The sequence below is a fragment of the Heterocephalus glaber genome, unplaced genomic scaffold, assembly GCF_053883595.1.
Source record: "Heterocephalus glaber isolate CG9 unplaced genomic scaffold, H.glaber_assembly_v1.0 deba00001564, whole genome shotgun sequence".
Taxonomy (NCBI): Eukaryota; Metazoa; Chordata; class Mammalia; order Rodentia; family Bathyergidae; genus Heterocephalus; species Heterocephalus glaber.
Window position 1 is genome coordinate 15,655,161 of NW_028258351.1, and position 22,155 is coordinate 15,677,315.

The following is a 22,155-nucleotide window of genomic DNA, read 5'->3' on the forward strand; positions in this document are numbered from 1 at the left end:
CGCCCAACTCGCGCTCATTGGTCCGGCCGCGTGCCCCCCCCAGAGCGATCCAATCAGAGCCCGGGCTCCCGCCCATTTCTGGAGGGGAGGGTCCGCAGCGGGTGGTGCCTAGGGAGGAGCTCAGCGCCGGGGCTGGACCTCGCCACGCCCCCCCAGCGCCCGGAGACTGGGCACCGGAGTCCTCCGAAATCTCTTAGGCGGCGTCGTGGACCCTTAGCTGAGGCTGAAGGGTATGCGTGCTTCCCCTAAAACCTTTAGTCCATCCTTCCCGACCTGCAGAGACAAGAGCGCCCCCTCTCTCCCGGGGAGAGGCTTGGGGCTTGCTTGCTAGGGAGGAACGAGGCGTGATTGATCAGCAGAGACCAGGCAGCGGTCAGGGCCGGGGAAGGTTGGGGGCGCGGGGCGTGAATGGCAGGCTCGGTGAGTGACAGGAAGGCCAGGAGGATAATTTAGCAAAGAGTGCTAGAGTCAGGGTCCTATTCATGTTTGGGGGAGGGCTCTGAGCAGGTGGCAGAAAACACGTGGCTCGGGCACGGGAAATGGAAGGAACCCAACAGGATGCCCTTTGCAGCAGCTGTGCCTGGGGACCATACCCTTGCCTCTCCCCTGGTGGGCTCACCAGCTCTTGATTAGTTCCGCTAACTTTGTCTGTGGGGAATCTACACAGCACTGTCCCAAACCTAGCCTCCCATGTTCCTGCCTCAAACTGGAGCCAGAAACCTGGGAGTCACCTGCAGCCCACCTTTTCCTGCCCCAACCAGTCTAGCACCAGCCCCTGCCACACTGCCTCTTAGTCCCTGGAATCTGTCCACTCCTCTCCACCCACGATCCACCCCCGCCCTTAGCTCAGGCCACCCCACGGGGCCCCATTGCATCAGCAGTGGGTGCTGCTTCTCACCCCTTGAAGTCTCCCTTCCCACCAGCCTTTCCAAAACTCGAGGGCACAGTCATTCTCTGCTTGGGAATCTTCCGTGGCTCACTACTACCCCAGGAATGCATCCAGGCAAGGCCCCAGAGCGTTACCCCTTACCATCTGCCTGCCTAACTCCTGTCTTTCTAGAGCCAGTTCAGTGCCCTTCTGTCAGGAAACCTTCCCCAGGACCTCCTCACTGCTCTGAAAAGTTAGCCACCTTCCCTAGGGCCTTCCTTGTACCCAGCACCTCTTTACCTGCCTGTCCCCCATCTAGACTATAAGCTCCTAGAGGACAGAGGTTGCACCTGACATATTTCATAGGTGCTAGAAAAAGGGCTGGGCAAAGAGACACTTTTTGGTTTTGGTTTTGGTTTTTTGCAGTGTTGGGAATCAAACCCGGGGCCTCACACATGCTAGGTAAGAGCTCTACCAGTGACCTACTTCCCCAGTCCCAAAGAGACAGTTTTGAATGTTCTCAGAAAGGACCCATAATTGTAAATACAGGCATGGAAAAGGATCACTCAGAGCAAATACCAGGGCCAACGACAAAACACTTAAAAGGGGAAAGAATTTGGTACCAGGCAGAATCAGAATTTTGACCTCAATAACAGAAGTTCCACAGATAAGCCTCAGAGAAGATGGTCCTCAGCTGATATGAGGACTTGGCTCCACAGAGGTCTCCGAAAAGATACAGTTCCTTCTGCTTTGCTTTAGCAACTACTAGGTGTGGCTCTTGTGCTCATGGTTCACAATAGAGACTAGAGTTCCAGCCATCACATATACATTCCAGGGAGTGGTATCTCAAAAAGGATAAAGAAAAAGGCAAAAGATCTGCACCAACTCTCTTTTAAGGGAAGTTCCTAGTAGGTATCACATGACGCTTTCCCTGGACATCACATTAGTTTGAACTTAGGCACATGACCAGACCCAGTTGCAAGAGGCAGAACAGGAAATGCAACTTCCATTCTAGACAGCCACTTGCCCAACCAAGAAGCAAGGGTTCTATCACCAGAGGGAGAATGTATGTCTGGGACACTGGCTGGCTCCACCATTGAATGGGTGGGTAGATTGAGGGTCCAGGTGCTACTCCCTGTGTGCCAGGCTCTGTGCACTTTACAGATATCTTACCCCAACCCTGGCAGAAGCTGTCTCACTGAGACTTGCAGAGTGAAGCAACTTGCCCAAGGCCACATGGGGCACAGTGGCCGAGCTACAGTGAGGCCTCTTTTCCCTGCACAGCAGGCTGGCTAGGAAACCAGGAGAGGGCAGGGCCTTGGAGCTGGTGGAAAGAATCTGAACAAGGAGAGCTTGGGCCAAGGTGTCAGATGCTGACAGGCCAAGCAGGACACAGGCAGAAGTGCCCGCGCAGATTTGGCAACAAGAACACTGCTTGTGACCTTGGCAGGGACATCTAGAAGCTGTGGGGATGGAAGCCAATTGGGAGGAAAGTGTGAACTGGTCTTTCTGGAAGAGTGGTCATGAAGACAGAGTGGGCAGATGCAGGGGTGGGAGTTGCACAGCCAGAGGCAGAGGAGAGGATCAAATAGGGCTGGGAGAGAGGAGACCCCTGGGCAGAAGGGTTGGACAGGGAGGAGAAGCCCTTTTCTGCCATTCAGGAGGGAAGGGGACAGGAGGTACACAGCAGGTGGGTGTACAGGAGGAAGAGGGAGCTCATGTCTTATAAAATCTGAGCTATCCTGCTTGGCCAGGGAAGAGGGCAGAGGGCCAAGGGTCCAAGGGAAAGGGAGACACCAGCCTGTGCTGTCCAATCCAATAGTCACTATCCATATATGGTTACTTAAATGAATTAAAAGTAAATAAAGTGAAAATGGCTCCACAGTTGCACTGGCCGCCTTTCAGTGGTGGCTCTGTGGCCACCCGAGGCTAGTGGCCACCTCACCAAGCAACACAGACAGAGAGCGCTTCCATTGCTGTGGGAAGTTTTGTTGGTCTAGAAAGATCATGGTGGAAAACCTACGTGGCTATCAATCCAGATCTGGGGATCATGGCCACTGTAGGACCCCTGGGGAACCCTTCCACAGTCTCCAGTCAACCCCTCTGTTAGGGTTCGAAGAGGAAGGGTCCGTCAAAGACTCATCTACTGAGGGCTGATCCCTAGTGTAGCAGTGTTCAGAGGTAGGGCCTAGAGAGGTGGTTGGATCAGAAGGATGCTAACTTCATAAATGGATTAATCCACTGATGAGTCCTCAGCTGAATGGCCTATCGGGAGGTAGGGCCCAGTTGAGAGGAGTGGTCACAGAGATTGACCTCAAGAACTATACTATTCCCCAGCCCTTCCTCTCTGACTCCCTCCCTTCCCCATTTCCCAGTTGCCATAAGTTGAGAAGCTTCCTTTGCCATGTCCTGCCACCCCGATGTTTCTGACTTGAAGCCATGAACTGAAACCTCTAAACCTGTGAACCAAATGAAGCACCTCCTCCTTTAAGTTGTTTTTCTCAGATATTTTGTCACAATGATAAAAAGCTGACTAACCTCCTTCCTTCCTTTCTTCTTCGGGATCCCTCGGATCTCACTCTCAGGACAGCCAGCCTCTCCCTCACCCATTTCATGAGGACACTTCTGGGGTTCTCTACAGGTCCGATGTCAGACCTTCCAGGGCCAGAGGAGGGGCTTGTGGAGGAGAGGGACAAGTACTACCATTCGGGGCTGGGCCAGGGCAGTGGCCCATGCAAGACCCTGCTGGGTCTAGAGCACACAAGTCAGCTCGACACTACCCACCACAGATGGAAGGGGACCTCGGCAATTGCTTAGCTCCACCCTGCATTTCACAGATGGGCGCACTGAACTTCTGAGAGGTCTAGAAAGAAATCGAGGAAGCCAGGAGCCCATCCTAATCCTGTTTATTGTACTCCACCTTCACTTTCCCCAGCCCTTCTGTTCTGACAGAGCCAGGTAGGCCTGGAAGCTGGGGCTGGACCACAGGCACAGAGCCGAGGACTTGGCTCAGGCTTGCGTCCCAGCCAGAGGTAGCTGAGAAAGGATTCATGACTAGAAAGGCTGTCCTGGCCTGACACGCTAGGGAAGAAGCATTTCCCCATGGGGGAGACACAGCATGGACCATGTGTCTCTGCTTGGGGTGTAGGTGTGCTCAGATGGCTGTGTTTGCAGGCCCAAGCTGTTCAAACACAGCATGGCTGGAGGGCTGTGTGTGTGGGGGTGGTAGTGTGCGTGTAGGTGGGGGTGCACATGGGAGTGTGTATGAATCACTTTGTGGCACATGAACACACTACACACTAGCCAAGGGTATTAAACCCTTGCTCGATGCCCACACCTGTCAGGTGGTGCTAGCCCAGGGCTAAGTCAGACACTCTATCAAGAGCTCTAAGTCCACAGCTTCTAGTACAGCAGTTCTTAAACTAAGGTCCCAAAGTGGCCTTGGCATTTGCTATCCATGTGGGTCGTGTGGCTAGCCTGACAGCTTCAGGTTCAGGGGGCCTGAATATCTGAGGCTGGGCAGAAACAAGATGCACGCAGACCTGCCCAAAGGAACCTTCTGTGATGATGAAAACACCCTGTGGTGTCCAACACAGCAGCCACTGGCCATGTGTGTCTACTGAGCAATTGAAATGTGGCTAGTTCAACTGAGGAGTTTTTTATTTTATTCCATTTTAATATATTTAAATAGCCCCCTGTGTCTAGTGGCTGTCGTGTTGGAGAGCACAGATCTAGAGAAACTGAGGCAGTGGGATGGACACCGAAGATCCCAGGTAATAAGCATAAAGCTAGGTACAGGTGTGAGAGTTTGCCCTGCCTGGGCCTTTGGGACCAGGAGTGGCTGAGAGTTGTCTTGGGGGATGCAGAGTTGGAGCCAGAGCCCAGAATTGCACCAGTCCCTCCTAGTGCCCACCCTGAGCTGTGGGCAAACTGGAATCTGCCTGGATGAGGGGGCAGGAGACTCCCTGGAGAGACTCCTCCCCCCTGGCTGGGACCCACTAGGGCCCCAGTCTGAAGCCTTGAGTTGTATTCAGTCAGAAGTCAGGGGCTGAGATCAGGAGGTCCTCATGTTCTCTTGCAGGCCCAGAGTGGAGCTGGTGGTGGCAGGATCACACTCCTCCTGTGTGTGCGTGGAGGGGATACAAGTGAGCCCTGGGGAAGCCATGATCCCCACCCCACCCAGCATAGACACATGAGCCTCAGCACTTTGAAGGGCTGGGCCTCAAGGAGTTCTCTTACGGGCCCTGGCCCCATGTCCTCTGCATACTTGAACTTCTTCTGCTTGTAGTAGTGCCTCTTTGGCAGGATGTAGAGCAGCAACAGATCACACAGAACGGTGGCCTGGAGCAAGGAGGGACATGGATGGAGCGTGGCAATTTGGAAGGGTATAGAACCTTCCACATCCCACTGCAGACTCTACTGTGTGGCCCTGCCTGAACCCTGTGACTCCAGATCTCAGACTCTGAAGCGGGGTGGTGAGGCACTGTAAGACTCTCAGGGGACCAAGGAAGTCCCATCCCATCTCTATCTCGCCCCAGCTCTCAGCCTCAGTTTCCTCAGATACACTGGAGTATAGGATAGTAGGGTAGGCAACTTCCAGCTCAAGAATGATGGACAATTACAGTCAAGTTTTGGAATGAGAGGCTTGCTACCACTAAGATGTGGAAGAGGAGGGCCCACCCCAGCACAGTGACCTGGTGTCCCCAGCACTTACCACACCGAAGATGCCAATCCCAGAGCCAATGGTAGTCATTGTGGGGATGATGTCAAATTTCCCAGCCTGGTAGCAGGGTCCAGGGGAGAGAAGGGTTAACAGTCCAAAGGGGTCTGGCTGGAAAAGGCCAGGCCTGGGACAAGGGAGCTTCACTCCCTTTTCTCCTGGACTGTGAGTTTCACCCACTGCCTGCTGCCCAGGGCTCTGACTCTCCATGGGGAACCAGCTCCTGGTTAGTAGACCTAGGTTTTCACCTTGATTTTCCCTCCCTGGGCCCAAGGAATTTTAGATAGAAATCATAGTCACTGGCTGCAAAGCTCCACCCTGGACATCGCCCATGGCCCATCTGTCATTAGAAGTAGACTTGCTGAATGGACCCCACCCTACCCAACTTCTGTCATCATAACTATAGACACCCAGACATGAGACTATGTCTCAGTTGCCACACCCTGCCACACACACTGAAAACTCACCTTGCCATCCACCAGGATGTCAAAGCGAATCCCGAACACCTTAAAGAGGTGACGGTGGTTGGTCCCGTTTTCCACGAAGTGCCTGGCAAACCTTGGGGAAGGGGTGAGGTAACAGAAGAGGGTGTTAGGGAGCTGTCTCGGGTATCAGAGCATCAGGCACACAGTACAGTTTAGAAGTCCATGTCACCCCCAACGCTGCCCAGAGGAGACCTGGAAGCCTCAGTCTGAGAAATGTCACACTCAACCCTTTCCCTGACACATGCTGTCAGCCATTTCCTCTGTCATCCTGACCAGTTGGACCTTGAGGGCCCTGAGACAGAGGGCAGAGGACTCAGACCCCTGAGGTCTTGCTTCCTTCTGGGCCATCCTCACAGATGGGAGATTCCCAGGGTCCTCTGCTCCTCTCTGGGGACACACTCAGCCCCAGCAGGACTCCAAGGAAGGATGCAGTCGGTCTCTGGTAGGTACCTGAAGTTGAAGCCTCGAGACAGGTTTTTCTCCCCATATAGCCCATGGAATTCATAGATGGGTTTGCAGTGTCGCACATGCCAGTCCAGGTCACAATTCCAGTCAATGGTGATGCCGACCACCCCACCCTGCCGGGGACACAAATGTTTAAGAGCTGGGATTTTGGGACCAAGAAATGCCTATCTTAGAACTAATGCCTGTACTCTGTCAAAGAAAGAACATTTTTTTACTTTGAGAAAAGACGGAGATGTTGGTTTGGGGGTAGAAGTCCTGTCATCCTCTCTGGCTTCAACTCCTACCCATCACATTCCAGATTTCTGACCATTTCCAGAATATACTAAGTTCTCCCTACCTCAGGGCCTTTGCAAATGCTACTCCTCCAGTTTTCCCTAAGACTGGCTCCTTCTCGTCCTTTGATCATTTCCCCTGGAAGAGCTTCCCTGACTACCACTTTAAACTAAAATATGTCCTTTGTTATTCTCTCATGTTGTACTCTGTGTATGCTTTTGGAACATTTGTTACTTTGTAATTAGTTGCTTATTTGGGATGATTATTTATCAATCTATCTTCAAGACTGTAAAGTCCACACTGAGAGAGAAATTAGGAAAATGATCCTTTTCACAATAGCATCCAAAAAAATGAAATATCTAGGAATCAATCAAACGAAGGAAGCAAAAGACCTCTACATCGAGAACTACAACACTCTGAAAAAAGAGATTGAAGAGGATATAAGAAAATGGAAAGACAACCCTTGTTCCTGGGTAGTAAGAACCAATATAGTGAAAATGGCCATACTTCCAAAGCTGCTATACAGATTCAATGCAATCCCAATTGAAATTCCAACAGTATATTTCACAGAACTAGAGAAAACAATCCAAAAATTCACCTGGAACCAGAAGAGACCTAGAATAGCAAAAGCAATTCTAGGCAACAGAGATATGGCAGGGGGTATCACCATCCCCAACTTGAAACTATACTACAAAGCCACTGTGATAAAACAGTATGGTACTGGCAAAGAAACAGATGTGAGGATCAATGGAATAGATTAGAAGATACAGAAACAACTTCAGACATACTCAGCTATCTCATCTTTGACAAAGAAGCCAACCACCCTCACTGGAGGAAAGATAGACTATTTAATAAATGGTGTTGGAAAAACTGGATTTCAACTTGCCAAAGATTAAAACTAGACCCCTATCTGTCATCATGCACCAAACTAAGATTGAAGTGGATTAAAGATCTAAATATTAAAACAGAAACACTAAACTTGCTGGAAGATAAGTTAGTTAAAACTCTCGAAGACATTGGTATAGGAAAAGACTTTATGAACAAATCCTCAGTAGCATGGGAACTAGCACAAAGAATCAACAACTGGGATCTCATTAAAAAGCTTCTGCACTGCAAGAGAAACACCAACAGAGCTAAAAGACAACCTACAACGTGAGAAAAAATTTTTTACCAGCTGTTCTCCAGACAAAGGTCTACTTTCTACAATATATAAAGAACTCAAAAAAAGTCAGATCCCCCAAATATAAAGACCCACTTCAAAAATGGGCATCTGAAATGAGCAGACATTTCTCAGACAAAGAAGTAAAAGCAGCAAATAAATGTATGAAAAAATGTTCAGTATCACTGGTGATTCTAGAGATGCAGATGAAAACAACACTGAGATTCTACCTCACCCCAGAAAGAATGGCTGCTATCAAGAAATCAACCAATAGGGCCATGGATTTAGCTCAGTGGTTTCGCTGCCTGCTGCTCAAGCACAACGACCTGAGTTTGATCCCCCAATACCAAAAGAAAAAAAGAAATCAACCAATAACAACTGCTGGTGGGTTGTGGGGAGAAAGGAACCCTGGTCCACTGCTGGTGGGAGTGCAGACTGGTGCAACCACTGTGGAAATCAATATGGCGATACCTCAAACAACTAGGATTGGAAGTCCCATTTGATCCAGCAATTCCTCTGCTGGGGATCTTCCCCAAAGAATTAAAAGAATCATACCACAGCGATATATGCTCACCCATGTTGTTTTTTTGGTTTTTTTGGTACTGGGGATCGAACTTGGGTCCTTGCACTTGCGAGGCAGGCGCCAGAACCACTGAGCTAAATCCCCGGCCCGCTCACTCATGTTTATAGCGGCACAGTTTGTAATAGCTAAAACTTGGAAACAGCCCAAATGCCCATCAACTGGAGACTGGATAAAGAAGATGTGGTTTTTTAATAAAATGGAGTACTACTCAGCCATAAAGAATGAGAAACTAGAAACATTTATAGCTAAATGGATGCACATTGAGGCCATACTCTTAAGTGAAATAAATAGGACACACATGTGTAAATATGAAATAGTTTCTCTGGTGTGAAAAACTAAAGTGTAAATAAGGATCAAAATGTATAATTGATATAGTGAAATAGAAAGAAAAGGTCTAAAGGAATAGGGGAAATGGGAGGGATGGGGAAAGGAAAGAAGGGAAAAGAAAAAATATGAGAAAAGGAAAAAAATGGAAACAAATTATTTGTAAATAGGGAAGGGTGGAGGGGGTGAAGGGAAGGCCGGGTAATGGGGAAAAAATAAGAACCAAGATACATCATGTAAAGGTAAAGATCCCAATGATTAATGTAACTATATTGTATACCTAAAATGTACCAATAAATAAACTTAAAAAAAAAAAAAGACTGTAAAGTCCAGGAGGATGGATCTCTCTGGGTATTTATCACTGACTCCTCTTAATACAAGTTATGGACAGAAGGCACACAAATAATTTGAATTAAAGAGTAGGTCTGGGCCAGTATGGTGGCATACACCTGTAATCCCAGCTACTCAGGAGGCTGAGGCAGAAAGATTGCAAATTTGACCCCCGCCTTGGCAACTTAGCAAGATCCTAATTCAAAATAAAAAGAGCTGGCCTTGTAGTTTAGTGGTAGAGTGCTTGCCTAGCATGCAAGAAGCCCTGGGTTGCATAAAATAAAAAGTAGAAGGACATCATCAAGCATCCATTTGACAATGTCTGCTCACATTCATTCATTCTGGAAACCTCCTCCGTGCTAGGTCCAGGCCGGCTCCTGCTGGGGACACAGGCCTGATCCTCAGGGTGAAATGGAAAAAACAAAAGACAGAGCAGAGACTGACAGTTTCAAAGCTTGGCAGAGACTGATGATCTCAAGGCTGACAGTCTAAGGCTTGCCCTTCCTGCTAAATCCACGAAGGTCATTGTGCTGGGAAGATGAACTGCTGAAACACGGCTACCTACCTCCCTATGTTTTAGAGATAAACTGTAAAAACAACATTTACCTCCACCTCTCTACCCTTTGCTAAGTTCTACTTCCATAAAATTCTGCTTGCTTCCCTGCCCTGGCTAAAGAACAGATAAATATGAGAACAAACAAAGAAACGGGGCTAAGACTCTAAAAGGTGACTTCCCACTAGGCATAATAAACCTGCTTTCTTCCTTGGTCTGCCTGCCATCCTAGTGCCATTTCCAGAGGCCCCCAGTACAAGGAGACAGGCCCATACACATGGTGGATCTGCACTGGAGAGGCTAACTGGGCCTGAAAGGACTTCATGAAGTCCCCATTGCCTGGCACCATGCTGTACCTTCTCAGCCAGCCTGCGGAAGTCCTGGCCTGATTGCTGTACCACATAGCCAAGGTTGAAGACAGGGCACAGAGGGTGTAAGGCCTTGTCATACAGGCAGGTCTTCATGTAGGAGGCATTCACCTCCTCCACCAGGTTGCGCCTATGGGGGCAGAAGGTGTTGGTACCAGCCCTGTCCCATATCTAGACCCTCATGGCCTCCAGAATGCCCCTTCAGCAGCCCACCCCAGGGGCCCAGCCCAGGCTTCTGTCTCCAGTATGAAAGCAGCAGCTGGAATGGAGGGAGACAGAGAGTGCTGGGAGCAGCTAGAGCAGCCTCTAGAGCCACCTGTGTCTCTGCCCGCATTTCCCACGAACCTGTTGACCTTGAAGCGTGGAAAGCTGATGCTGTTCTTGATGAAGAGAGTGAAGTTCTCGGCCTCTTGGAGAAGGGCAGGGCTGGGGAAGACCACACTCACTCACTGGCCCACTAGAGGTCCCCTTGTTTGTCCCTCAGAACTTGGCACGAGAGGAAGGGCACAGGGCCCTCCTGCACCCTTACATTTTGGGGTGTGGCACCACAATGGTGGACTCAGAAGCCCTTTGACCAAGAGCCCTTCCTACTAAGGGCTACTGGGTGGCCTGGGCCACCCAGATGGGGTTAGGGTGGAGTCAGAGCAAGCAGAATGGATTCTTTCCAGACCCAGCCACCCTTGTGTCTAGGCTGGGGACCCTGCCCCCAACTCGCTGGAAGGACAGGGCATTAGTTACCTCGGGATGTTGTCATCTACCTCCACAGGGCACCAGCCAAAGATCTCACAGGTCTTCACAGTGTCATTGAAGGCCACACACTTGCCCGTGCGAATGCCTGGAGCAAGGGAGGAAGCCCTGGACACTCACCTCAGGCTGGGGGTGCACAGGAGGCCTCTAGGCCCTTCCCCAGGGACCCCTAGTGAAGGAGCACTGAGGAGAAGGAGCCTGCGGTTAGGAATATGGGAGGGCCTGGGACAGGGCATCCAAGCTAGGGTGGCAGGAGGGAGAGAGCTGGACAGACTGCCCAGTGGAGGCTGGTGGGACAGATGTGGAGCAGGCAGGTACATGCACAGAAGGGCTTGAGGGGAGCAGGGCCTGGAGCCGAGAGGAGCAGGAAGTTGGCCTTACCTTGGGCCTTCCTTTCTGCCTTCCCTGGGATACAGCTGGTGTTGTCCTTGCACATACCTCCCTCAGGGTGCTGAGGGAGGGGAGACGCGCTGGCCCCAGGTCCCTTGGGTGCCATCCTAAAAAGAGCCCCTCCTGCCCCCAGGGCCCTAGGGAAGGCGTGGGGTGGAATCTCAGGCTCTGGGTGACCCCTGCTCACAACCTCCTTCCCCTAGTCTCCAGCCCTCTGGGTTCACACCCAGTTGTCCATCACCCTTGCTGCTAGGCAAAGGTGAGGAGGGTGTGGGAGAGGGGAGGCCCTAAGACTGAGCATTCAGCTCAGAACACAGCTGGGAGGAAGGCTGGCACTGTCACCGGTGGACAGTCACTCCGTGCGAATCTATGCTTGGCATTCCACCATGGGAAAACCTGCAGGGAGCCCTGCTTGGCATCACTTCCAGGGCCCAAGGTGACACCTCTCCCAGGTTATTCTCCCTTGTGGGTCTAGGGTAGGGCAGATACTCACCTCTGCACAGTGGTCTTGAGCCTGCTGGGGGGTCATGATGAAATTGGTCATGACCACAAAGGAGCTGTCCCCCTGGAAGCGAGGGGAAGGGGAGAATACGGAAGCATTGGAAAAACAGCCCTGAGACCTCTCAGGGGCCCCTGAAGCCCGTCTGACACTCAGTGGCCTCCACACCCCATCATGCCACAGTGATGTGTTAGTCCCAAACTCACAGGGAAACTGAGGTGCAGAGAGAACAAGAAGCTGGACAGGCCCCCAGGGAAGTGGGTGGAAGTACACCCAAGTCAGCTGACCTGCGCTGGGAAGACGTAGTCGGCCACATCCCAGACCTGGGGGCCAAAGCCCTGGAGCTGGGTCACGGCCAGGCCCTTGAGCTTCACTGACACACTGCTGATGAGGCCACTCGAGGTCTGGTAGCCCTTCTCATAGAGGAACACCCACCTGCAGAAGTGGGGGACACAGAGGCATTATGGTTCTGGGCCAGAGCTGGGCCAGGATGACAGGTGGCTATGTGGACCTCTGCCCTTTCCGGTGCCACTGGAGGTACCACGGCTTTCCCCTTGCCCTCCCTAGCTGTGTCTCTGAGCCACTCTCTGCTCCCAAATCTCCTAAATCTTGCACTGGAAGCTGGGCAGCCTCCCTGCCTCCCCTGCTGACCTCTGCCTGAAGTTCTACCATCTTTTCACAATGTGAATATGAATCTCCAGAGCGAAGACCTGCTGAGCACCTCTTCCAAGGGCAGGGTTTGCCGGGCTGCAGGCGAGCTTCTAGGCTGACAGCCTCCAGGACCCCAATTCTCCTTCCCAAAGTGTTCCTTGTCATCTGAGCTCCTCCCCGGGGGGAAGCACCTGAGCTGCTGTGTGATTTGGGATAAGCCATTCCATCCCTCTGTCCTCACTTGCCTCATCTATAAACTGCGAATAATGACAGTGCTTGTTGTTTAAGTCAACCAAGGTGTGAAAAGCGTTAGGGTGGAGACTGGCCTGCAAGTCCGGGCTGTAGAGACCCAGAACTACTATCTCAGCCATGCTGGGGAGGAACAGGGTGGGAAAAGAGAGGAAGTGACCCTCTGAAGGGCTTGTAGCATCTTGTCCAGCTCAGGCTGGAGGCCCCCATCTTTGGAGGAAAGTTCCAGCCTCCCATTCCCAGCACTAAGAACTCTTGTCCCTTTGGATCCCCAACTTTTTTTTGGTACGAGGGGGATCAAACTCAGGACCCTGCGCTTGTGAAGCAGGTGCAGCGCCACTGAGCTAAATCCCCAGCCCTCCCCAACTTTTAGTCTAGGGGATTCGGCAAAGCTGATTTCCCTCCTTCCCAGGGGTGGGCACATGACCAAGGGTTGCCCATCAACGTTCTATCCCCTGGCAGCAGTGATGGGTCCAAGGATGGGACTTGACCAGGGGAGTATTGCAATGAAGGCTAGATTTTTCTGGGAATTGCTGGAAAAGAAACATTCCATCTACTGAGTGGCTAGGAAGGGTGGCTGCAAGGTCCAAACTGCAGTTAGTCCTCATCAAAGAGACGGGGAGCCAGAGAATGAAGCCAGCCTTGATGAAGGCTAAGCAAGATGAGAGGGGCGGACTCCTACTGTAAGAGTCTTGTCTGAACACCTGGATCCAGCCAGGTCTGAAGCACACTTGAAAAATCTACCTCTGAGTTTTTCAGTTACATGGCCAATACATTCCCTTCCTTTATGTAAACCATTTTGGGTTGTTCATAATGGAAAGAGTCCTGGATACCACTTCTCTCTAGGAGTGGATCTCTTTCCTTCAGAAAAGACCCTTCACAGTGATTCAGGATGAGTGTGTGTGTGTGTGTGTGTGTGTGTGTGTGTGTTGCCCATGGGAGTGTGTAGCTGCAGGCGTCCAGGGAAAATCTGAGTCCACCTTTAAGTAGGTGCACCATACCCTCTCCCATCGCTTACTCTACCCCAAGCTCACTTGGCCAAGCAGAATTCAAAGCTATTTATTTACTCCCCCTTCCTCCCCAGGCCTGGTGATAGAATTCTCCAGGTGGCTTAATCCCAGTCCCTGCCATCTCTCTGAGGCTGTCCCCCTCCCCAGGAGGGCAGACCACCAATGCTTCTTTTCTCCCCCCATAGTCTACCCGGTTCTCCAACTTTCCCTCAGCTGGTCTTGGAACCAGGCCCACCACGCACACCAGCCTAAGCATGGTCACTGCTGCCCCCTGCAGGTCTCAGTTGGGTAGACAATGAGTAGAGATGACAAAGGACCCTGTTCTCAGTGTCCTCAGCCTACGAGGGAGAAGGACATTTCCTACCCCCAATCTCTTTAGGTTCCTTCCCCCCAGGAAGGCCTCTTGCTCCACACCCAAGCTTAAAGGAGGGAGGAGAGCTACTCCATATTCTGTGCCCCCTGCAAGAGAAGCCACTGCCCTCTGCATGGCACTGCCATCCCCACATCCCAGCTGTTTCCCTTTACTCCCAACACCAACTCCTCATATCATAGACAGGGAAACTGAGGCTTGATAGGGTGCCCCTCCCAAAAGTCAGAGGTCAACCAGGGAGCAGACCCCTCCCAGGACTCTGCCTGCCTCTACCAAGCAGCAGTGGTGCCAATAGATCTCCCAGGAGCCAGGAGTCCCCAGCCCCAAGGTTGCACGCTGGGACCAGAGCAGTATTTCCAGGCTGTGTTTGCCCCTGGGCTGCTGGGGTCAAAGGGAAAATTACCTGAGTTCTGGTAATAATAGAACGACCGTGGTGCCAGGCTTGCCCATCCAGAGCCATGCCTTGGCCTGGCCTTGTGGTTACCATCATGGGGAGGCCACCCAGGGAGTCTGAGGTCAAAGGCAGTGGCATCTTCCAAAGGCCCTACCCTTCCAGAAATACTCTTTCCCAGTCTTTCCACTTCTCCTGGGCTCTGTTCTCCAACAGCCACTTGTGGAAGAGGGCGCATGTCCGAATGACCCTGGTCCAGGTCCAGCTGTCCCTGCAGCTGCGTGGCTTCAGCCTGCAGACTAACCTTCTCTGAACCCTGATTTTCTCAGTAAAACAGAAGTCATGGCACCTACTTCAAAGGTGTTAATTATTCTACAAATACCTAGCAAGTCCATGTACTTGGCTCAGTGTTGGGCCCCACACAAAAATATCTAGGTAATTGAGGAAAGTTTCTATGAGTTCTTCCTCTCTCTCTATCTCTCTCTCTCTCTCTGGTGGTCGTGCTGAGCATCAAACTTAGTAGGGCCTCAGACATGCTAGGCAAGAGCTCTATCACTCACTGAGTCACACCCTCATCCCTTCTTATTCTGAAACAGTATCTTGATAAATTGCCCAGGCTGACCTTGACCTTGTGACCCTCCTGCCTCAGCCTCCTGAGTATCTGGGATTACAAGTGTGCACCACTGCACCCAGCTTTTATAAGTTCTCTTTAAGGAAATCTTAGCACATTTTCTGATACAGTAGGCACATGCAAACTAAAAACCTTATTTCCATGGTTTCTGGTGCTCCCTCACTGATTCCCCACTCATGTCCATCCACCCCTACACCCCTGGCTTCCATTCTGTGCCCAAGCAGAGCCTTGTATAAGCTGTCAGGGACATGCTGAATGCCCCAGATTTCTTTTTCTTCTTTTTTTTTTTTGGTACCAGGGATCGAACTCAAGTCCTCGTGGTTGCAAGGCAGGTCGCGGAACCACTGAGCTAAATCCCTGGCCTGAATCCCCCAGATTTCTATCTCCAGATTTGCACTCTTCTCCTGAGATTCAGTTCCACATATTCGTCTAGTCATTCAACAAACATTTATGTATCAAGTCCCTATTGTGCGCCAAGAACTCTTCTACATGGTAAAAATACAGAAGTGAACAAAACAAACACAAATCCTGGCTTGGAGAGTCTATGTAAATGTCTACATCTCCAGCTGCTTGGTGACTCACATCTCCCCTCCTCTTCTCCAGACATTTCATAGGTACCTTACACACACCTGACCCTTTGGGAAACAGCCCCACGTTTCCTCAAAAAGTTTACCATGGAATTCCACTTGACCCCATATTCCTGCTACTAGGTATATACTCAAGAGAAATAAAAACATATGTCTATACAAACATCTATTCACACATATTTAGGGCAGCATTGTTCATAACAGCCAAGAAGTGGAAAAGCCCAAATGTCCACCCCCAGAGGAATAGATAAGCAAAGTATGGTGTAGCCATAAAAAGGAAGGAAGTACTGACGCAAGGTACAACCAACCTGGACAAACCTTGACAGCATTACGGAAAGTGAAAGAAGCCACCCACAAAAAGATGTATTTTGCAGTATTCTACTTGTATGAAATGCCCCAAAATAGGCAAAATGGGCTGTGAGAAGGGGAAAAGAAGGAATACAGAGTTTTGTTTTGTTTTTTTTGGTACTGGGGATTGAACTCAGGACCTTGCACTTGTGAGGCAGGCGCCAGAACCACTGAGCTAAATCCCCGGCCCAAGTACAGAGTTTTTTTTATGGAGTGGTGAAAATGTTCAGAAATGAGATAGTAGTGATGGTTGCACAATTTCTTGAATACTAAAAACCACATTTTTAAAAAAGTGAAGGCTGGGTAGCTCAGCAGTATGCATAAAATCTTGTACTCCATCATCAGCATCACAAGAAATAATAGTAGTAAAGGAAAATAAAATAAAAAGGTGAATATTATGGTGTATGAAATTAATCACAACGCAAAGTGCTAACCGCTGGACAAACACCAATGCAAATGGTCCAGCCTGACCACAGCTCCCCACAAAACTTGCTCCTCCTATCCATTCTGCTTCCCCACAGGAGCGCCTGGACCAGTTGGGCACACAGTCTCCTCCAACCGAGGCATTCCATTCATTTGGCTGCAGTGGTTGGCTCTGGCACATGACCCAAACTCAGCCAGTAAGGGTCGGACGTGGGCTTTTGGTGGAATTCTGAAGGAAGGAGATGCTCTTGTGCCATAGGGGTGAGGAGAGTAGCTAAGTGACCTCTTTGCCACTATGAAAACAGACAGGCTGCCTGAGGATAGATGTCTGCCCAGAGGGAAGCAGAGTCATAAAAAGGAGATGGATGCTGGATAGCTGCATTGGACCATCCTGGACTGCTCATCTCCCTATAGACCTTTCCCTTCCTGATTGTGTTAATCACTTGTCCAATGTTGGGACAAAGCACCCAACACACACAACTTTGAGGAGGAATGATTAAATGTTGGCTCACGGTTTCAGAGGCTTAAGTCCATGGTCATCTGGCTCCAAGGCAGAAACATCATAGCAGAAGGGCATGGCAGAAGAAAGCTGCTCACCTTATGCCCACCAGGAAGGAGAAGGAGAGGTAAAGATCCAGAGGAGAGGAAAGGACTGGGGACAGGATATACTCTCAAAAGCATGCTCTAGAGCTCTATTTCCTCCAAGTGGATCCTACTTCCTATAGCCCATTCAGCTATGAACTCATCAATGGGTTAATCCATTAATGTGGTTAGTGACCTCATGATCCAGTCACTTCTTAATACATGAGTCTTTGGGGAGAGTTCCAATTAAACCATAATACTATGTGAGCCCTAGTCATGGAGGATCTAGATAGGCTTGAGGCCCACCGTACTTTTCAGTTATATAAACCAGTCAGTACCCCCACCCTTCCTTTTAAATCCAGTTTGATTGGGCTTCTGTTGTGGAATTAAAGGAGTTTTCCTCTTCAGCTCCTCCCCTCCCTGTTCCCACCCTGTGTCCCACCCCCATCCCCTGGCACAGCATGTAGAAGATGCTGCAGAAACCTAGATGGTTTCTCCCAGCAATAATGTGTATGTGTGCTCATCACTGACTGGTTCACTCTGGGATCTTCCTGGTGGTTTCAGGACAGGTGACTAGAAGATCTCAGAACAGGTGCCTCTTTGTGGGGGCACAGGGGACAAATGAGGACTGGGGGCGGAGAAGAAGTCCAGATAGGCCAGAGAAAAACCTGAAAGTGGACCTGCCCAGCTTGTGGCCCCCAGACCTTGACCCATGGCTGGTTTCACCACTGTGTCACTTCCTCCAGGAAGCCTCCCTAGGCCCATCCCTGCTGGCAGTCACACATGCCCTCGGAGACCCTCCTGTGTGCTTCAGCCAGATCACCCTTCTCCTCCCCTACCCAGAGCTCCCCAGGCAGGAACACGTCCCATCATGTTCCTAGTATGGGCCTGCTAGGTCACAGATACAGCCCACTGCCTGCCCACGTCCAGTGACAGAAAGCTCTTCACCTCCCAGGAAACAGCTGAAACCACCTCATTTTGAGCTAAAAGAGGCTCAGCCTTCTACAGCCTCAGGACCACTTGGTGCCTACACTTGCCTTGGACTTCCTGGAAGAGCATGACAAATAGAGATCACCGCCTCAATTTCCCTCCTTGTTCCAGTTTTTGGCATCTCAGCCTCTGGATCAGAAACACTCTCTCTCTTTTCCTATCCCTAAGTCTCAGGGCCTCTTTCATCCAAGTCTTGCTCCATGTTTGCTCCTCTGTTCAGCTGTGTCTCTGTGTCTGCCTATCCCCTGCTCAGGCTTTATTGTCCCCGGCTCTTCTCCAGTGCCCCCCCGACTTCCACAGTCCCTGCAATGCCTACAGGACCAGAGAGCAGACAGATATCTAAGAAAGAGGAGAGTCCTTAAAGCAAAACGCATCCCTCTACAGTAAAGAGCAAATTGTCCCCTCTAACCCCTGCCTTGTGGAAGGAACAGTTGGGAAACTCAGGCCTGAGCTGCTAAGACAAAATCCAGGCTAGGTAAGGACTACAGCCCAGTTGGGGGCCCCTAGCTGTGGGGATCAGTGCAGCTCTTGAAAGTGGCCAGAAGAGGGCGACAGAGACAGCAAGAGCCACAGCCAGTGGGGCCTGTGCTTGGAGGTGGTTTGGGGTGGAGTGAGAGTTGGAGGCAAAAGATCCTACCTTTGGGATCCACGATGTGACTTGGGCAGATCAGTGGCCCTCTCTGAAGATGCTTCCTTCCCAGGATAACAAAGCCAACTTTGGAGCCATGCAGCTAGTTCGATCCTGACTAGCTTCTTACCAACTGTGAGATCTTGCTAAGAGCCACACTGATTCTGAGAAGGGCCACATCCATCTGGAAAATCAGCAGACTGGCTTGTGAGGAACAAGGGAAGGAGGGAGATGTGTATTCAGGGCGGGAAGGCAGCTTGGGGCACACCCTGCTGCAGGGGGTAGAGTGAGTGGACTGTCTTCCACTCTGACAGTCACTGCCCTGAAGACAGAGTAGTCTTGGGGTTCAGAGTTCTCCCAGCCTCTTCAGTTGAGGAGCGGGCTGGGGCCGAGGGGATGACCTCTCTTTCCTGGAGGGTCAGGAGTGAAGCTAATGATGGACACTTAGGTCCATCCTGTGCCTAGCAGAAAGTTCTCCAGAGCCCTTGTGATGGTGAAAAGGAGCAGGTAGAACAGGAATCCGGGGCCAGGAGGCCTTGGTTCTAAGCCTGGCTTTGCTGCTAATTTCCACGTGACCAGAAACCCCACTGGTCTTCTCTGGCCCTCAGTTTCCCTCAACTACAATCACAGACGTCACACTCGTTTGTGAACAGAAGGGAAGCAGAGGCCAAAAGGCAGGAGAAAGGGCCCTGCCTGGGCTACACCTGACCAACTCTGAGACTTAGGGAGATGGGCTGGGCAGAGGAAGGGCTGTTCTGGATGGCAAAGTCCTGGGGGACCAGGATGCTATGGCCACTGTTTAGGCCCCTGGTCAGCCCAGTTTGGGCTCCATCCAGCAGTCCTAGTTTAGAACACATCAAAAATGGGGACTTGGAGGCCAGAGGGGCAAGATCTTCAGAATCAAAGAGCAAAACCAGGCCAGGGCTACCAGGTGTCCCCAGGCCCCTGGTGGGATTGAATCTTCTTCCTGGAGTCTCTAGGGGCCCTCAGCAGAGCCACTGTGAATAGACTTGATGTACCACTCAGGGGACCCACACCAAGCCCACAGGGAGTGCTTCACCCACAAGACAGACAGCAACATAGCCTTATGCATACACAAGGGCACACATGAGTGGGGAGCCATCCCCAGGGACACGGCCATAGCCACACCCACTGGGCACATGCCCAGACCCCAGGATGTGTGCATGGATACAGAGCTCTGGGCAGGACACCCATGCACCCACATGACATGTACACTTGTGCCCACCCAAGCACTCACACGTGAGCAAGCCCTTGCAGGCCTGCTTTGGCTTCTGGACAGGCAGACTGATTTCACAAAAATGGCCTTTGCATGATCCAGGTCCAGCCAGATGCTCTGAATCTGCACTCCTGGCATAGTGGGACAGGTCCCAAAAAACCAGGCATGGTGGTGCATACCTGTAATCCCAGCATCCAGAAGGCTGAGGCAGGTGGATCACCATGAGTTCAAGGCCAGCCTGGGCTATATAGTGAGTTCAAGACCAGACTGAACTACATACCAGGACCCTGTCTCAAAACAAACCTCCAAACCCCAAACCAAAACCAAAACAAAAAGCAAAGATGCCCAGAAAGGAGCTGTCTTCCCCGGCAGCAGAGCTGACTTCCTTCTCTACACCACCATTCAAGTGCCAGGTGTTCAGAAACCAAAGCTGAGGGTTTCTCTGCTCCCAGGAGATCCTTGCCATAGGGAAGGGGGTAGCAGAAACCATCCATCTCTGGCCTGTAAAGTGAGTGGTGACCTCCATCTCAGTAGTGGCTGATTTGGTTGGAGGTCAGAGGTCAAAGGGACCCTGGTGGCAAAACCATTCACCGCTTGAAGCAACCATTGACCCTGAGTCAGGTCCTCAGAACCCAACAGTGATATTGCCTCTTGTTCACCACATGCCCTGGACCCCTTAGGGGTTCCACCCTGCCTCAGTATACCCATCATAACAGTCAGCAAGGTTCTACATTCCTTCAGCACAGTGACTGGTCAGGAAGGCCTCCCAATGGATAGAAAGAAAGAGGGATTGTGAGGTATCTTCAGGCACCCAGAGCTTGGAGGACAGGCCCTGGTGGTGGTGATGGGGGGCACAAGGAGACGGGGAGGGGGCCCAGACTCACCCGATGACATAGACCAGAACCACGAGCTGGATTAGCCGGAAGATGATGCCCACCTTCTTGTTTCGAACGAGCACCATGCGAGGGGTGTCATACTCGAAGAAGAAGGCAGCCAGCTCATCCTGCAGTCGCCGTGCCATGGTGGGCCAGATTTGGGGTCAGAACAGAGCCTCCTTCACGGCCTTTGCTGTCAGGGGGAGCAGGGCATCAATACCCACATCTACAGCAGTGAAGATTCTGGGGGCTTCTCAGCCCCTTAAGGAAAGCCAGACAGAGCAAACGGGGCCAGAGTTCAGGAGGCAGAGGTCAACTGGAGTTGCTTGGGTTGGGAAGGAGAATCTTGGGGTGGTCTGAGCAGCTCTGGGCCCTTGGCAGGCAATAAACTGTGGGCCAGCTGTGCCCGTGACAAATAAATCCCAAAGATAGACAGAGGCGGGGCCGATGGGCCCACTCAAGCCCAGCCCCACTGTCCCTCCTGGCTCCGCCTGGGCCCTGCTGGGCCTCCGGAAATGGGGCTGTTGGCCGGAAACCACCAACCACCAGTCACAAGGGCAGAGATAAAGCTATCAGTCAGTCCCCATTCCCCATGAACCTGACAGGACAGAGCTGGGGGATCTGGCCAGAGCCTGGGGGGAGCTGGGGTGGCCTCAGGCTAGAGCTCCCCCAAAACCAGGCACCCTCCCCATCTCCACACACCAGCCTCTCTGCTTCCGGGATGAGCAGCTCAGCCCCTGGGGGCTGCAGAGAATAGGGAAGACAGGGTCCTGTGGTCTGCCGCTTCCTGAGCTTGCCCACCCCATCCTTATAGAGCTCCCTGCCCTTGACCACCACGCCTCAGAGTCAGGCCTGGCCTCCGCCATCCATTGCAGTGTTAGGCTGACATCTCCATCCCCATCCTCTCCTTCCATCTGTCCCGGTCTGGCCACACCTCCTGACCCCACCCCACCTCTACTCCCAGAGTGGGAAAGGAAGGCAGATTTCCAGATAAGGCCAGGGGCCACAGGGTCACACAGTGCCATGGAGTAGTGCCTAAGACTCAGCCAAAAGAGCCTGACATTAGCCATCCCCAGCTCTCCCACTTGTCTGGGGCTTGGAGCGGGCATTGCCTTACCTCTCTGAGCCTGCGTCCTCATGGAGGGGGGAACTTAATGGGACTTGCCTCACAGGTTGAGGTCCTGGGGGACAAGACCAAGGACAGAAGACTTGAGGCCACTGCTGAGTTTGGCACCCAGCCCCTCTCCAGCCCCTGCCTCCCTCTGCAGCCTCTGCCCACCTCAACAATAAACTAGACCCTGAACCCAGGGCCCCAAGCCCTAGAGCTGGGGGCCTCCGCACCTCAGTCCTCATTTTGCAGATGAAGTTCAGAGGGGAGAAATGAAGAACCCAAGCCTCCTTTGGGTGCCATTGAAGGCT

At 51.5% G+C, this 22,155-nt stretch overlaps 1 protein-coding gene across 3 annotated transcripts; it reads right to left on the reverse strand.

Annotated features, from left to right (window-relative positions):
• Nucleotides 1–3,757: 3,757 nt before the first annotated feature.
• On the reverse strand, nucleotides 3,758–22,155 carry P2rx1 (purinergic receptor P2X 1). 3 transcript variants are annotated; one of them, XM_087191660.1, is made up of 14 exons: nucleotides 22,078–22,155; nucleotides 21,854–21,917; nucleotides 20,746–20,929; nucleotides 12,052–12,199; nucleotides 11,759–11,830; nucleotides 11,257–11,326; nucleotides 10,867–10,963; nucleotides 10,474–10,554; nucleotides 10,117–10,258; nucleotides 6,524–6,651; nucleotides 6,056–6,146; nucleotides 5,583–5,648; nucleotides 5,108–5,209; nucleotides 3,758–4,988 (listed from the first exon to the last, which is right to left on the reverse strand). In XM_087191660.1, exons 3-14 carry the CDS (start codon nucleotides 20,880–20,882, stop codon nucleotides 4,923–4,925), a joined length of 1,200 nt encoding a protein of 399 aa, XP_087047786.1. In that variant the 5' UTR covers nucleotides 20,883–20,929; nucleotides 21,854–21,917; nucleotides 22,078–22,155; the 3' UTR covers nucleotides 3,758–4,922. The 3 variants fall into 3 exon arrangements, with proteins under 3 accessions (XP_087047786.1, XP_087047787.1, XP_004857279.2); XM_087191661.1 differs by lacking the exons at nucleotides 21,854–21,917; nucleotides 22,078–22,155 and having other exon boundaries at nucleotides 5,136–5,209; nucleotides 20,746–21,172; XM_004857222.3 differs by lacking the exons at nucleotides 21,854–21,917; nucleotides 22,078–22,155 and having other exon boundaries at nucleotides 20,746–21,171.

Bases quoted from the DNA above. Each gene is read 5' to 3' on its own strand.
- P2rx1 (XM_087191660.1), bottom strand. From the start codon at position 20,882: ATGGCACGGCGACTGCAGGATGAGCTGGCTGCCTTCTTCTTCGAGTAT. The intron at 11,327-11,758 runs GTGAGTATCTGC...CCCCTCCCTCAG, and splicing joins CTCAAGACCACTGTGCAGAG to CACCCTGAGGGAGGTATGTG. The intron at 10,259-10,473 runs GTTCGTGGGAAA...CTGCCCCCATAG, and splicing joins CCACGCTTCAAGGTCAACAG to GCGCAACCTGGTGGAGGAGG.